The sequence below is a fragment of the Varanus komodoensis genome, unplaced genomic scaffold (assembly GCF_004798865.1).
Source record: "Varanus komodoensis strain SLA01 unplaced genomic scaffold, ASM479886v1 scaffold45, whole genome shotgun sequence".
Classification (NCBI taxonomy): Eukaryota; Metazoa; Chordata; class Lepidosauria; order Squamata; family Varanidae; genus Varanus; species Varanus komodoensis.
In genome coordinates, this window is record NW_025336011.1 from 6,999,853 (window position 1) to 7,013,925 (window position 14,073).

Here is a 14,073-nt window from a genome sequence, read left to right on the forward strand (position 1 = left end):
TACTCCACACTGGCTGTGCGTGAAGATGCTGCAAGGCCTTAGCCTGCAGTGGGGAACCTGAGGCCCTTGAATTGTTGCAGAGTTCCAACACCCATCAACCCCAACCCGATGCTTGAGGGGATGATGGGAGTTGTAGTCCTGCCTGGTGGGGGCCGTGTGTTCCTCACTCCTGTTTTGCCACACTCCTCCCCTCCCAGCTGCCAAGCGGAGAGGATACGGCCAGCCTCCCCTGCAGGGTGGTTGTGGGGGTTACTTAGCGAAGGTCTGTGAAACAGTGTGCTCTTCTTTCGGTCCGTGCAACCGTCTCACTGCTGTTCTCGGTATAATTCTTTCAAGCTGATTAGAGATGAATGATGAAACACATTTGGCCCTTCATGGAGAAAGGGAACCACGGTATGAGAATGGCTTGTATGAGCGAGGAGCTTTGCCTCTCCCTGGGGAGCAGCAGAGCGCCAGAGGACTGTCAAGAGATTTAAAAAAGGGAATCCACTTGTAATTTTCCATTTCCTCCCATATTTTTCCTCTCTCCCCACACAATTCTAACTGCTTAGTGTCTAATTTAGATTCCTGACGGGGGCATTGTCTTTTTATGATCAATGCCATTAACCTTCCCTGAGCCCTTGTGGTATGCAGGGTAATAAATAAAAATGAACACATAAATAAAACCACACACCAGATCCTTGCAGACCGAGAGCTGGCTGGCTGGCTGCAGCGCTCGCATCTGCATTTGTGCTTGGAGCTCGTTCATGCCTCCGCACCGCGCCCCGTTGTACGGATGGGCGCCCCCCCACCAAGCCATGCCTCCGTGGCCTTTGCCTCCCTGTGCTTCCCCCGCAGCACACAGAGCCCCCGCCCCTCCCTGGCGCATCCCTGTGCACCTGGGCCACCTCTCTTGCCGGGAAAGAGTCCCCTGCCTTGTCCCTGACATGCTCTTCAGTGATCTGCAGCATTCTGTGCCTGACCCTTTCTTCTCCATGGGCCGGGATCTTCAACAGCAACCCAGCAGCTGGCTGAGGAAGAGACGTGGGTGGGTGCGTGGAGGTTTCCGGTCATTTTTGCCGTCCCCTCGTCAGACCCTTTTTTCATGGCTTGCTTACGTCCACCCCTGGCCCCTTCCACCCTCCTGCCACCACCGCACTGCCACCACTTGCCCGCTGCCTCTCCTTGTTCCCTGCAAATCCCCATGTCATCAGTCTCCTTCCGTTCCACCACACCCTCCCCTGCATGTCCTCACTTCAGGTGTCGGACTACCATTCCCATCAGCCCCGGCAGCATGCCGTGCTCAAGGGAGAGGGGGGTTGCAGTCCACCTGAGAAGGCAGCCTCACAGCCATTGAGTGGCCCGCTTGGCTGCCTTCAAGCTGGACTCTCCTGCTCTTGGCCAGCTCAGGCCTTGGCGAGATCAACTAAAGGTTTCCCAGCAGACACTGGGGACACATGGGATGAAAAGGTGCATCTAGCGGCCAAGCACGCAGCTTGCGTGGCTACGCAGGAACAGAGTGCACAAATTCGGGGCATCCCGTCGTCCATGGGGAGGCTCAGCTGCCCTTTTCCCGAACCTGAGCCTCTTCACATGTTGAGCTCTTGTCACCCCTGACCATTGGTCATGCTGGCTGGGAATTATGGGAGCTGTAGTCCAACATATGTGAAGACTGGGGAAGGCTGCTGTAATGTGTGTGCATGCGCCTGCACGCATATACACATGCGCGTGCGCACGCACACACAGCCTCTTTCTCCTATTAATCCCTAATCCTGGTTAAGTTCCTGGACAATCCACTTTTTGCTTTTTTGTAAAATCCTATTTTGACCATCTAATCCCATCAGAGCCAAAGGGAGAAATAATTTACCATCATTTTTCTCTCCCTCCCCTGGCCACAATCCATGCCCCCTCTTTTTCCAGCTGCAAACATGACCCGAAGAGCTGATGGAGATGATTTGAAATTGTGTCCCATGTGAGGATTCCCATTCATGTGCTCCTCTGCATGCTGGGTCGAAAATTGTTTCATGACTGCCAGTTTGAAATATGCATACATGCTGCTGGAGGACATGCTTCCAAATGTGTTTCCCAAATGGGATTACAACTCCCATCTCCCCAGCCAGTGTGGCTAATAGTCAGGGATGTTGGGAGTTGTAGGCCGGCACAACTGGAAGACACTAGTTTGGGGAAGGCTGAGTTTGCTTTAAACTTCTTTGGACCCATTAATTCATTTAAAAAATAACCACAACAATATAATCAGAATCATTTCAAGTTTCTAGCCCTCAGCAGTTTGGGAATATACCCACCTTTTTGTTTCAAATATATGTTCATCCTCTACCCAATCAAGGACTTTAGGCTGCTGTCTTGTATACATACTTACTCGGGAGTAAGTCTCATTGAACTCAGTAAGAAGGACTAGCTTCTGAGCAGGCTTGCATAGAATAACATTCAAATGCTAGATTAATATGAATAGCAGTCCTAATCTTCCATTTGGCAAGCCTGCATGTCAAGGAGTAGTGTTGTAAACATGTGTTAAACATCAGTATTTTCCAGACATGTTCTGTGATTTTCTCATTGAGCTAGTTGTTAGTAACAAGTATGTGGTATTTTAGTCTAATATAATATGCAGTAATCTATGGAATTTGTTAATTAACTGAAGCATTCCCTTGTTTCCTTTAAAATCTGGGCTTGGCCTTTGATGCCAGAAGTGCTGGAGGCAGAAGGTGCTGAAGGGGATCTGAGAGCTGGATTTGGGGGCCAAAGTCTGGGGCTGTGCTGGACCCTTTGATACCCACCCAGGTGGGGCCAGGGCAGATAGGCTGACATGGGCACACCAGAGCTGATGGCGCTTTGATGCCAGCCTCCTTCCTTCCTCCTTATTTTTACAAATTCTTTATAGGCAGGGGCGACCAGTGAGGCGTGTACATAGTCACAGTGCTTATTTTATTATCTTTACTTTTATGCACTGATATTGTTGTCCTCCTGCAAGCCACCCAAGGCAACTCACACGAACTTTCTCCTCTCCATTATATCTTTGCAGCAGCCCTGTGAGGTAGCCAGGCTGAGAACTGGTGAATGGCCCAAAGTCATCCAGCAAGCTCCAAATCTCCAGAGTACCAGTCTGACACTTTAAAGACTAGAAAATGCTGCTCTTCCCCAAGTACATGTATTTATCATTAGAGGAGCAGAAGCAAAGCCCATTTTATCTAAGTCAGTTTAAAAATTCTGGAGTGTGCATGTTCAGATTATTTGTTGTTTTAAAGCATTGGCAAATAGCTTTGCTCTTGTTCTTTGCTCCAAAATACCAGGAGTGTAGACATGCTTGCAAAGCATGGGATGACAGTGAGGAAAAGAAACGTGTTAATTGCGTGCTTCAAAATTGGAGTAAATCACATTACCATTTAAAGTGCGGGAGGAACATAAGATCATTCAATTACCTTGCCAGAGCACGGAAGATAGTGCGAGATGTAGGGCGATCCCAGCTAGAGGGAGATGCAGGTGGTGGGGATGCTGCTGGTCCTGGGGGCAGTTGCTCTTCTCATTCCACCCACATGGGGAGAACATGCTGTGAGGATCCAGTGCCTGCGCCCTCCCCCTTGGTGATGATGTGGCATTGGCCAAGCAGTCCCACCTCCTTCCAACATCTCCATCGGAGTGGCTGCTCTGTGCATGAGCGTTTCCCAAACCCGTGTGCAGCAAAGCCCCTCCTCAGCTGCTGCTGCACCCGGTGCTTCGGCTGGGTCCCGGACGAGGCAAGGGTTTTGGCCATGCTTCTCTGTTCTGCCAAGACTCTTGGGTAATCATTTGTCCCACCCCAAAACTGTCCCCCAGCCCTGTTCTAAATGTGAGTTTCCCTGTAAAATATTTGCACACGTTTTGAGCTGAGAGTTATGTTGCAGCATTCAGAGAAGCATTATTCTGGGAAGTGTGGATCTGATCAGTTCATTTTGGACTTTCAATTCTCATGCATTTCTAATGTGAGGTTATGCATCCAACCTGAGCCCTCAGGTTGAGGCAGGATTCAAGTCCAAGTGAATAAAGACATCACTCAGTCTGGACGATTGCTTATGTGGCTGGTGTCCTGTTCAGAGGGGCACTGGGCCATTTTCCAAGGCGAGGTCATCCGGCAGTCCAAAGCCTAAGGAAGAGCAAGGTTAACTGGAGCCTGGTACATACAGCTTCATCCAGCACAGTGAGCTTGGAACTGAAGGCTTTTTAAGCCTCATGCTTCAGAGCCCCACCCAGAGCACAGTCCTGGGCCATCAGAGCCATCTGAGAAAGAGCGTACTCATGAGCAGAGCCTTTCTCAAAGGATCCATGTCCTCTGCATGGGCACTCCTGCATGTGGTAGCTAGCTGAGCCCAAAACCTTGCGTGCCTGTACTTCCTGCGGCTAGGAAGCTCAGTGTCTGCCCCTGACTCTGAGGGTTGGGTTAGGGATATCTCGTGCAGAAGCTGCTAGAGTGACCTCCCTTTAGGCTCAGTATCCTCCTGACCTCCTGCCTCCCAATCCCTTGGCACAGGCAGATCCTCTGTGATTAACTTTAGCTCATCCTCCAAAAAGGAGCCTGCCAGAAGGAGCATGATAAACACTAGGATGCACTGAAAATGACCTACACTATTGAAGAAAGTATGTGCAGTTTTACTGCCTTGGAACTTAGTGACTTTGGATACAGAGTTGGATGGTTCAGGGCAGATTTAACAATGCCAGGTCTGGCTATGAAACTTCTCTTGAGATATGGTTAGCTATGGGAAATTGGAATTTGCCAGCATTTCCAATTTTACCATTCAAATTTTGAATACACTTTGGTTAGCAAATTTGTTGTTGTCAGCAGCAGCAGTATCAATACAGTGACTCAAGGGTAAGCAACCTGGTATTCTCCAGATGTTTGGACTAGAACTCATGTAATGGCCAGGGGTTATAGGTGCTAGAATTCAGCACATCTGGAGAACACTAGGCCTGCCTCCATCCCCCTTCCCATTCCCATTTGTCCCCCCTGTGCTGTATTGCATTTTAACTTGCAAGGTTGCAATTCTATCAGGAGTGTACAGGTTGTGTTAAATCCACCCTTTCGGTGTTTTACAGATTGGCAGACTTCTTTCACTCCATCATCCACTCTTTGATGCAATCAAAATTTTTAGGGATATATGAGAATTTTGTTCTAAGTGCACATGTGAACATTAGCGTTAATGCACATCAGTTCAAGTGCAAATCTGTGTAGAACTCTCACCAAGAGTTTAAAAAAAAACAAGTCCACAGAATCTGCACAACTAAGAAAAAAAAATGGTTGGCTGTGGAATTTGAAGGTTACGGTCAGAGAAATCCAAACCCACCAGAGCCAGTTGTGGTTTTCCATAGTATCCCCAAATTTCACTTACTTGAGTAAACATGTTTAGAATTGTATTGTAAGCTCCTTGGGGCAGGATCCTGCTCTGTTGCACCTTTGTAAAGTTCTGTATACATTAATGGCACTATACTGATAATATGCATTCATCTAGTTCTGCCAGAAACACAAAAAGACATAAAATGTAATCCACATAGAGCAGGGCTTCATCAAAAGAATCATCAGGCAGACGGTGCACAAGACACACAGTAACAGAGGATATGAATATCAACTGGGTTTAGTTGCCTTTTAGCTGGTGCTATGGCAATGGTTGCACGTTGTTGTGTAATGTTCTTGCACATCATTTTATACACAACAAGAAAAATGAGCAAATAGATCCTTGGATGATTGGACCGGTTTTACAAGACATTTGAAATTAGAGCTCAAAATCTGAACATACAATATTAGGTCGAATTTAATTGCTCTAGGGCAAAGGCCGCCTGGGGAATGCTGTACAACTTTATTTCTGTCTAGGCATGCATAGGATTCTGCCCTTTTCAGTGTAGCGCTATCTATGTTACACACAGAAATAAACTCCACTGGGTTGGCCTGCTCCCAGGAAATGTACGATATCTGCTGGAATCTTGCATTACTTTATTGCTCACAAGTATCCAAGATGAAGTCTGGGAAGCTTTCAGTGGTCAGATACTGAATACCATTGGATGCCAACAATCGGGACCTAAATGCTATTGACGGTCAGCAATCAAATCCTGTGAAATATTCAGTGCAATTGCATTTCAGCAATCAATGCCTGCCAAACATTTGCTGTCAGATGTGTAGTACTGAATATCTGGCCGACATTTTTGTGTCAGCCATCAAAGACTGGAGTGAAATGTTGACTGGATGATAAGCACAGCAATAGAATGCGCATGGCTGTTATTCTGCATCTGAGGTGGTATTTGGGGAGCAAGTTAGGTATTCGTCTGTCTGTCTATTATTGCATTCCTCTCCATTTTATCCCCACAACAACCCTATGAGGTAGGTTAGCCTGAGTCAGCAACTGGCCCAAAGCTGTCCAGTGAGCTTTGTGCCCAAGCAGGGGCCAGGTCCCCCAAATCCCAGGCCAACACACTAAGCCCTGCCCCAGGCGGCCTCTCCATTCTATTTTCAGCTAATTGCCCGCGATGATGTGTTATTTAGCTCTGCATGATGCCCCTCCAGTATTCCAGTGCCCTTTACAATAAGCGGCCACCAAAATTCCGGTCACCATTCTTAGCAGTGGACGTCCGAAGGAACATGATTGCCTGCCAACCCCTGCCTCCCTCTTTGTTCATTCATCCAAAGATCCCACTCGCTTTTCTGCTGATCCTGACCCAGCCTTGGCTTCCTGCTCATGCCCTAGGTCTCGTTGACAAAAGACATATTCTCTGCTCTTGAATGTTTCAACTTTGCCCTCTCCCTCTCCTTCCTTTCCTCTGTGCCCAGCACTGTCCAGGAACATAATTGCGGGAGCAGAGCAAGTCCTTCTGTGGCTGGACTACAGAGAATCCTGATGGAAGTCGGCAGTGCAACCTCATTTTAACCCCATTCTCTTCCCCTGCTCCACCCCACATTCCTCGTTCGTCCCAGCCAGTCTTAATGCTCCTTCAGAGCAACATCTGCTGCACCGATAGTAATTCACTGTAGTTGTGACGGCTTTGCATACTAAAGGTCCCAGTTTCCGTTCCCAGCTAAGGCTGGGAGAGACCCCATCTGGAACCTTGAGCACGGCTGGCAGTGAATGGGTTGGCAAGCCATGCCCCTCCAAAGGTCATTGGATTGCAACTCCCATCAGCCTCAGCCGGCATGGCCAGTGGTCAAGGATAATAGGTGTTACAGTCCAAGAAATTCCGGAGGACTGCAGGTTCTCTGCTCCTAGTGCAGACAATTCCGAGTGAAGTGGACCAATGGCCTGAATCAGTCCGAGGTGGTTTCCTAACTCAGAGAACTGTTTTTCAAATTCCAGGTCTGAGTAGCAGGCTGAATTTCCCCCCTTACATCTTGACTCAGATGTTTTTATTGTTTTAGATTCTAATGTCAATTTATCACTGTTACTTAACTAGTAACTGCTTTAGGTGCTGTCCTAAATGATCTTAATGACTTTAAGATTTTTGCACATATGTGAAGCTATTTGGAAGTTGTTTGGTTTGGATTCCGAGCCTGTAAGATAGAGGGGGGTGTCTCTGAATCTCCATGACTTAGGGCAGATATTTTGGCCAGCCAAGTCAGTGGTGAGACATTAGGGAGTTGTAGGCCAAATCACTTGGCATGCCAGATGTTGTTCGTCTGTGATTTAGCCTTCAAATGTCACCAAGTTTTTCAAGTCAAACTGACAATGGAGTCACAAGCCAAGCCAAACAGTACCCTGCCTACATGAAAGTCAATCTGGGACACTTTATCAGGATTGGCTGAGGGTTTTCTCTAGACAGATAAGATGGTTCAAGTAGACTAGCGCTAAGAAGCTGAATTTTCAGTTAACAGAAGGTGTCAAGTGAGCCCAAAATTGGTTCTTGCAAAAGTGCCATGCCTTTTAAACCACATCACTATTACTTATATTTTGTGCCCAGATTTTTGGGAACAAATGGCCCATTCATATTTAAAAGCTCTACATGTCTGGTTTATGGTGCAGCTGCTCCTTCTCTGGCTGATGGATGGGGCCGAGCTGTTCTCCTCCTTCCTGTGATGCCATCCCTGCAAGTCAAGGAATGCAACTTCCAAGGGACCTTCCCTCACAGCCAATGGCAGCCAAGCTGCATTCCCCTTCTGCTCTGCAGTCTGAAGACAACTGTCATGACTTGATGTTCATGGGACGAGTGCAACTAACATAGACTGGAACTTTTTCAGTGAAATAGACAAACACCCAGCACTAAAATATCAGCGGTCGAAACCATCAGTAGATTAAAATAGGCAATCATGTTGAAATCCACTAAAAGCCTTGGGGGGATATTGGGGGTTTTCCTTGGCTTCTAAAGCTCAGCAGAAAAGGCGCCAGACCAATGATCAATGGGCTAAATATCATGAGCTGGTTGACACCTCTCTATTAACCAAAAGATCACTGTAAGCAAAGGCAGCTATGTTACTTAGTACTTGATCATGTGTGCATAAAGGCAGAATTCTTTGGCCTCCTGACATTGTCTGGGCGACCATAGGGGATTTTGGAGACCAAGCACCAAAGAACTTCACTGGCTCCCTCTCCCATGCAGTAGGAGGGAAAGGACTGTGACAGGGGTGGCGTCCCAGCCTCTTCCCCTCCCCAGGGGTAGATTCAAATGGCTGAAAATGGCCACCTAGATAAAACGCAGGGTGTGTGGTTGGCAGCCAAGACCACCACCTCTGTGCCACGTACGTACCTTGCACTGAATGCTTGTAAACCTCCTGTTCCAGAGGCTTATGAGCATCTGCCATGAGGGTGATGGGAAGGCCCCAGAAGTGTATTTGAGGAGTTGAGGGCCCTCGTGAGACTACAGCGGGCAGGTGCTACAAATGGAGAATGGCACTAGATTCAGAGCTCGCATCTCTGGCAGCCTTGCTCGATGTTCGTGGCTCAGCCAACACCTTTCAACCTCAGGTCTCTGTGTGTAAAATGGAAGTTGCAATGGCATGCCTCAAAGAATTGTTATCAGAGATAAATGAATGTCAGTCTATTAAAAGAGATACTGTCCGGATCTCTCCATTCTGAGGATCCTTATGTTACTTTACTGATTAAAATCACTGACCCGTAGCATGAAAGGTTAGCTAGTCAACCCCCCTGCTGATTCAGGAAATCCACTGCTAAAGCATCCCTGATAAGTGGTCATCAAGCCTTGCTTGAATGTTCTAACATAGTAGGGTCCACCTCTCCCAATGAAGCAGTCATATGGGGTGCTAAATTGGATAGGGAGCAAGCTGGGGATTTTCCATATTACAGAGAAATTTTGCTGGGGGTCAAACCCAACCCACCTGCAGTCCCAGCCTAACCCCAACCTCAACCCCTTTCCCTTAGTGTCACTCACTTTGTGGTTTCCCAGTTTTTTCATGTTGAAGGAGTTGATATGACAGACAAATGAGCAACTGCACATTAAAATTTTGAGTGTAGTGTGAGACAGTCATGTGGTCTAGTGATTATGAGTGTGGGATCAGGATTCAGGAAATCCAGGTTCTAGTCCTCACTCAGCCATGGAGCAAACTGGGCAACATTGGGCCAGTCTCAGACTCTCAGCCCAACCTACCTCACAGGGTCGTTGTGAGGATAAGATAAAGGAGAATTATGTAAGCTGCCGTATACATTTACATAGAAGTAAAAAAAAGTATAAGGCATCTTGTGGCAATGAATTATAGGACTGGATCAGACTTTAGAGAAAGTACATCTGATAAAATCAATGGGTTAGTTCTGACTAATTTAAGCCCCATTAATTACAGTGAATGGGATGCAGGTGGCGCAGTGGTTTAAACTGCTGTGCTGCTGGGCTGGTTGATTGAAAGGTCGCCAGTTTGAATCTGCACAACGGGGTGAGTTCCTGTTGCTCCTGCCAACCTTGCAGTTCGAAAGCATGCCAATGCAAGTAGATAAATAGATACCACTTTGGCAGGAAGGTAACAGCGTTCTGTGCACTTCAGTGTTTAGTCATGCCGGCCACATGACCACAGAAACTGTCTGCGGACAAACGCTGGCTCCCTCGGCTAGGAAACGGAGATGAGCACTGCCCCCTAGAGTCAGGCATGACTGGACTTAACGTCAAGGGGAAACCTTTACCTTTACCTAATTACAGTGAGTCTATACTAAACATGATGAAGTCCAAATTCAATCTAACTTATGCAAAGACTTTCCTTAGATTGTGTTGAACTGTCTACAGCAAATCCATTTCATGGAGTGACTCCCACATTCTAACACTTCTGACTTGTAACCATACACCTAAGATCTACCTCCAGATTTTGGCTTATTTCCCCTTCTCTCTTTTTCTCTCGTTCCCAGTTTCTAAAGACCTGAGCACCCACCCTGCCATTCACTGAAGCATGAACATTGGACATGGCCACCCGCCGTTGCACTCGGAAGCCTTTGCTGGCACCTGGAGTCTCTAGGATGGTTTGGAAGCATCTCATCCTCTTCTTCCTCTGGCTGCCATCACTGGTTTTGGGTGGAGCTTCTCCCACCTCCTGCCCAGCTGCTTGTTCCTGCAGCAACCAGGCCAGCCGGGTCATCTGTACACGCCGGGAGCTGGTGGAAGTGCCCGAGAGCATTTCAATCAACACGCGGTACCTCAACTTACAGGAGAACACCATCCAGGTCATAAAGACTGACACTTTCAAGCACCTTCGTCATCTTGAGATTTTGCAGCTCAGTAAGAACCTCATTCGTAAGATTGAGGTTGGCGCCTTCAATGGCTTGCCCAACCTCAACACGCTGGAGCTCTTTGACAACCGGCTGACCACTGTCCCCACACAGGCCTTTGAGTACCTCTCTAAGTTGCGTGAGCTGTGGCTGAGGAACAACCCCATTGAGAGCATCCCTTCCTATGCCTTCAACCGAGTTCCTTCCTTGCGTCGACTGGACCTTGGAGAACTCAAGAAGCTGGAGTACATCTCAGAGGCAGCTTTCGAAGGATTGGTCAACCTGCGCTACTTGAACCTGGGCATGTGCAACCTTAAGGACATCCCAAACTTGACAGCCTTAGTGAGGCTGGAGGAACTGGAGCTTTCTGGGAATCGCCTAGACATGATCCGGCCAGGGTCCTTCCAAGGACTGACCAGTCTTCGCAAATTATGGTTGATGCATGCCCAGGTGGCTACCATTGAACGTAATGCCTTTGATGACCTCAAGTCCTTGGAGGAGCTCAACCTCTCCCACAATAACTTGATGTCCTTGCCACATGATCTCTTCACCCCCTTGCATCGCCTGGAGCGTGTCCACCTCAACCACAACCCTTGGCACTGCAATTGTGATGTGTTGTGGCTCAGCTGGTGGCTCAAGGAGACAGTGCCCAATAATACCACCTGCTGTGCCCGGTGCCATGCCCCACCAAACCTCAAAGGGCGGTACATTGGAGAGCTGGATCAAAGCCATTTCACCTGCTATGCCCCAGTTATAGTGGAGCCTCCCACGGACCTTAACGTGACTGAGGGGATGGCAGCCGAGCTGAAATGCCGGACAGGGACCTCCATGACGTCAGTCAATTGGCTGACCCCCAATGGGACACTGATGACTCATGGTTCCTACCGGGTGCGCATCTCTGTCCTCCATGATGGAACACTCAACTTCACCAATGTGACTGTCCAAGACACAGGGCAATACACCTGCATGGTGACCAACTCGGCTGGCAACACCACTGCGTCAGCCACCCTCAATGTCTCTGCTGTGGACCCAGCCACCACAGGATACACCTACTTTACCACGGTGACTGTGGAGACCATGGACTCAGGTCAAGAAGAATCCATTCCCACAAAGAAAGAGCCTGGACCAACCCCATCACAGGGCTGGGGCATGACTTATTCCACCACGTCGCTGACCCCACGCAGCACCCGTAGCACTGAGAAGCCGTTCACCATCCCAATCACTGATGTAGCAGAGAGTGGCATGAAAGACCTGGATGATGTCATGAAGACCACCAAGATCATCATCGGCTGCTTTGTGGCCATCACCTTCATGGCTGCGGTCATGCTCATTGTCTTCTACAAGCTCCGCAAACAGCACCAGCTTCACAAGCACCATGGTCCCACACGCACCATTGAGATCATCAATGTAGAAGATGAGTTGCCTGCTGCAGCCGGGGCCCCTGGTGACAGCCACCTGGCACTCCCCGCCATCGAGCACGACCACCTCAACCACTACGCTGCTTTCAAGGCCCACTACAACAACAATAGTGGCGGTGGACCCCTCACCTGTGGCTCCAAGAACCCCATGCTCAATTCCATCCATGAACCTCTCTTGTTCAAGAGCAGCTCGAAAGAGAACGTCCAGGAGACACAGATATGACGGCCAAGAGACCCAGACAACAGGGAATACTTGCGTGGTGGGAGGGTGGCAGTGGATCTGTACCTGTGTGTGTGGCGGGGGAGTGTTGAGGAACAGCTCCTTCTCCCCCCCACCACACAAAAGAGAACAGTTCTTTCCACCACTGTGGCAGATCCTGGAGGCCAAGTTCCCAGTGGACACCCTTGGTTCTCACCAATTTAGCCTTTTACGTTCTCTTCTTTTTCTTTTGCAGAACAAGGTACTCCTCTTGCCCTGTGCCTGACCTTCCCCCCTTTCTTTTCATTTCTTTTTTCCCACCCTTCTTTTCTGTACTTATTTTTCTACCGTTCTCCCTTTACATTGGAGACTTTTTTTTTATACAGATGGGGCTGTTTCTGTATCCAACTACCTGCTGAATTACTTTAAATGGAAAGGAAGAAGGAAAGAAAGAAATAATGAAAGAGAGAAAGAACAACAGAAAGAAGGAAGGCTCACCCTGATTTGTTTTCCTTTTGACGTCATGGGAATAAACTTTAGAAAGAAAAAGTAACCCAAGCAAAATGGGAGAGGAGGAGAGGGGGAGATCTTATTTTGAGCTGCTTTCCGTCAAAATTCTATTTTCATCCAAACGGGAAATACAAAATAAATGAATAAAATTAAAAAGACGGAAGGTCAAGGTGGTGCCAGGGTTTCCCCTCCCGCCGCTTTAGAGCACGTGGGGATGCCAGGCGCACAGGGTTTGGGGGAATTTTTTATGACTAGTATTATTACTATGGGATGGCAGGCATGGCCGGTGTGCCCCCCAAGAGACACAGGGGTGTGGAGGTATTTTTTAATTTGTAATAATCTGGGGGTGGGAATGCGGGATTTGGTGGGGTCTGCACTTCCGGCCGCATTAAAAAAAAAAAGACAAAAAAAAGACAAAAAAAGACAAAAAAGGCCTGTTGATTCCCTTGGCATTTTGGGGTCTGGTCTGAGTTTCCTATTTTAATAAAATCCATAAAGATGTTTCCAACCCTCCTTAGGGTGGTTCTTTTGGAGGTGTGGGTGAGTGTGCGAACAGGCTTGAAGGTAAGGCTGTGTCCGGGTGGGGGCTCTCATGTATGCACGGTGCCTCAAGGAACGCACGTGGATATGACAGTCATGTCCACTAAGCAGATGGATATGTGGTAGGACTCATATTCTCCCAAAAAGGGCCCGACAAGGTTGTGCTGTACTGTAGGGAATGGATGGGGTGGGGGGGGGGACTGGTGTCCAAGAGTTAGCTTTTTTGCTGTTGTGCTGAGAAACTGTGGCTATCCAGATGTTGATGGACTGTACCTCTCATCGGCCGTAGCCGACATGGCCACTGGTCAGGGCAATGGGAGTTGGAATCCAGCAACATCTGGAAGGTCACAGGCCCCTAACCCTTGGTATAAGATTAAGGTCCCTGCTCCTGTGGAGCTTGAATGATCAAGCTAAAATTTGACACAAAAGGAATGAGCAAGGAAGGGGAAGGATGGGGAGGCTGGAGGAGACGGGGAAGAATAGGGGTTTCTTTCGATTATTTATTCTCTCCACCCCCACCTCCACCCTCCTTTCCAAGCAGATCAGGGCAAAAGGCTGCTCATTGCAATATTTGCTACCACAAACTGGCCATCTAGGTTGGCTTTTTGGTCCAAAAGTGTATTCCAGGAATCCAGAACAGACGCCACCAGCCAAGTTAGAATACCAGCTATTAGAAAAATACACCTTAATGCTAAGATTGTTCCTTCTCCTCCCTTCCCAACCAAAAATAGCTAATTCCATCCTCAGGGTTTTTCCTGCT

At 48.1% G+C, this 14,073-nt stretch overlaps 1 protein-coding gene across 1 annotated transcript; it reads left to right on the top strand.

Moving 5' to 3' along the window:
* Positions 1-10,343: 10,343 nt before the first annotated feature.
* LRRC4B (leucine rich repeat containing 4B) lies at positions 10,344-12,287 on the top strand. The gene has a single exon (XM_044444673.1). The coding sequence runs from the start codon at positions 10,344-10,346 to the stop codon at positions 12,285-12,287; it is 1,944 nt and encodes a 647-aa protein (XP_044300608.1).
* The last annotated feature ends 1,786 nt before the right edge of the window (positions 12,288-14,073 follow it).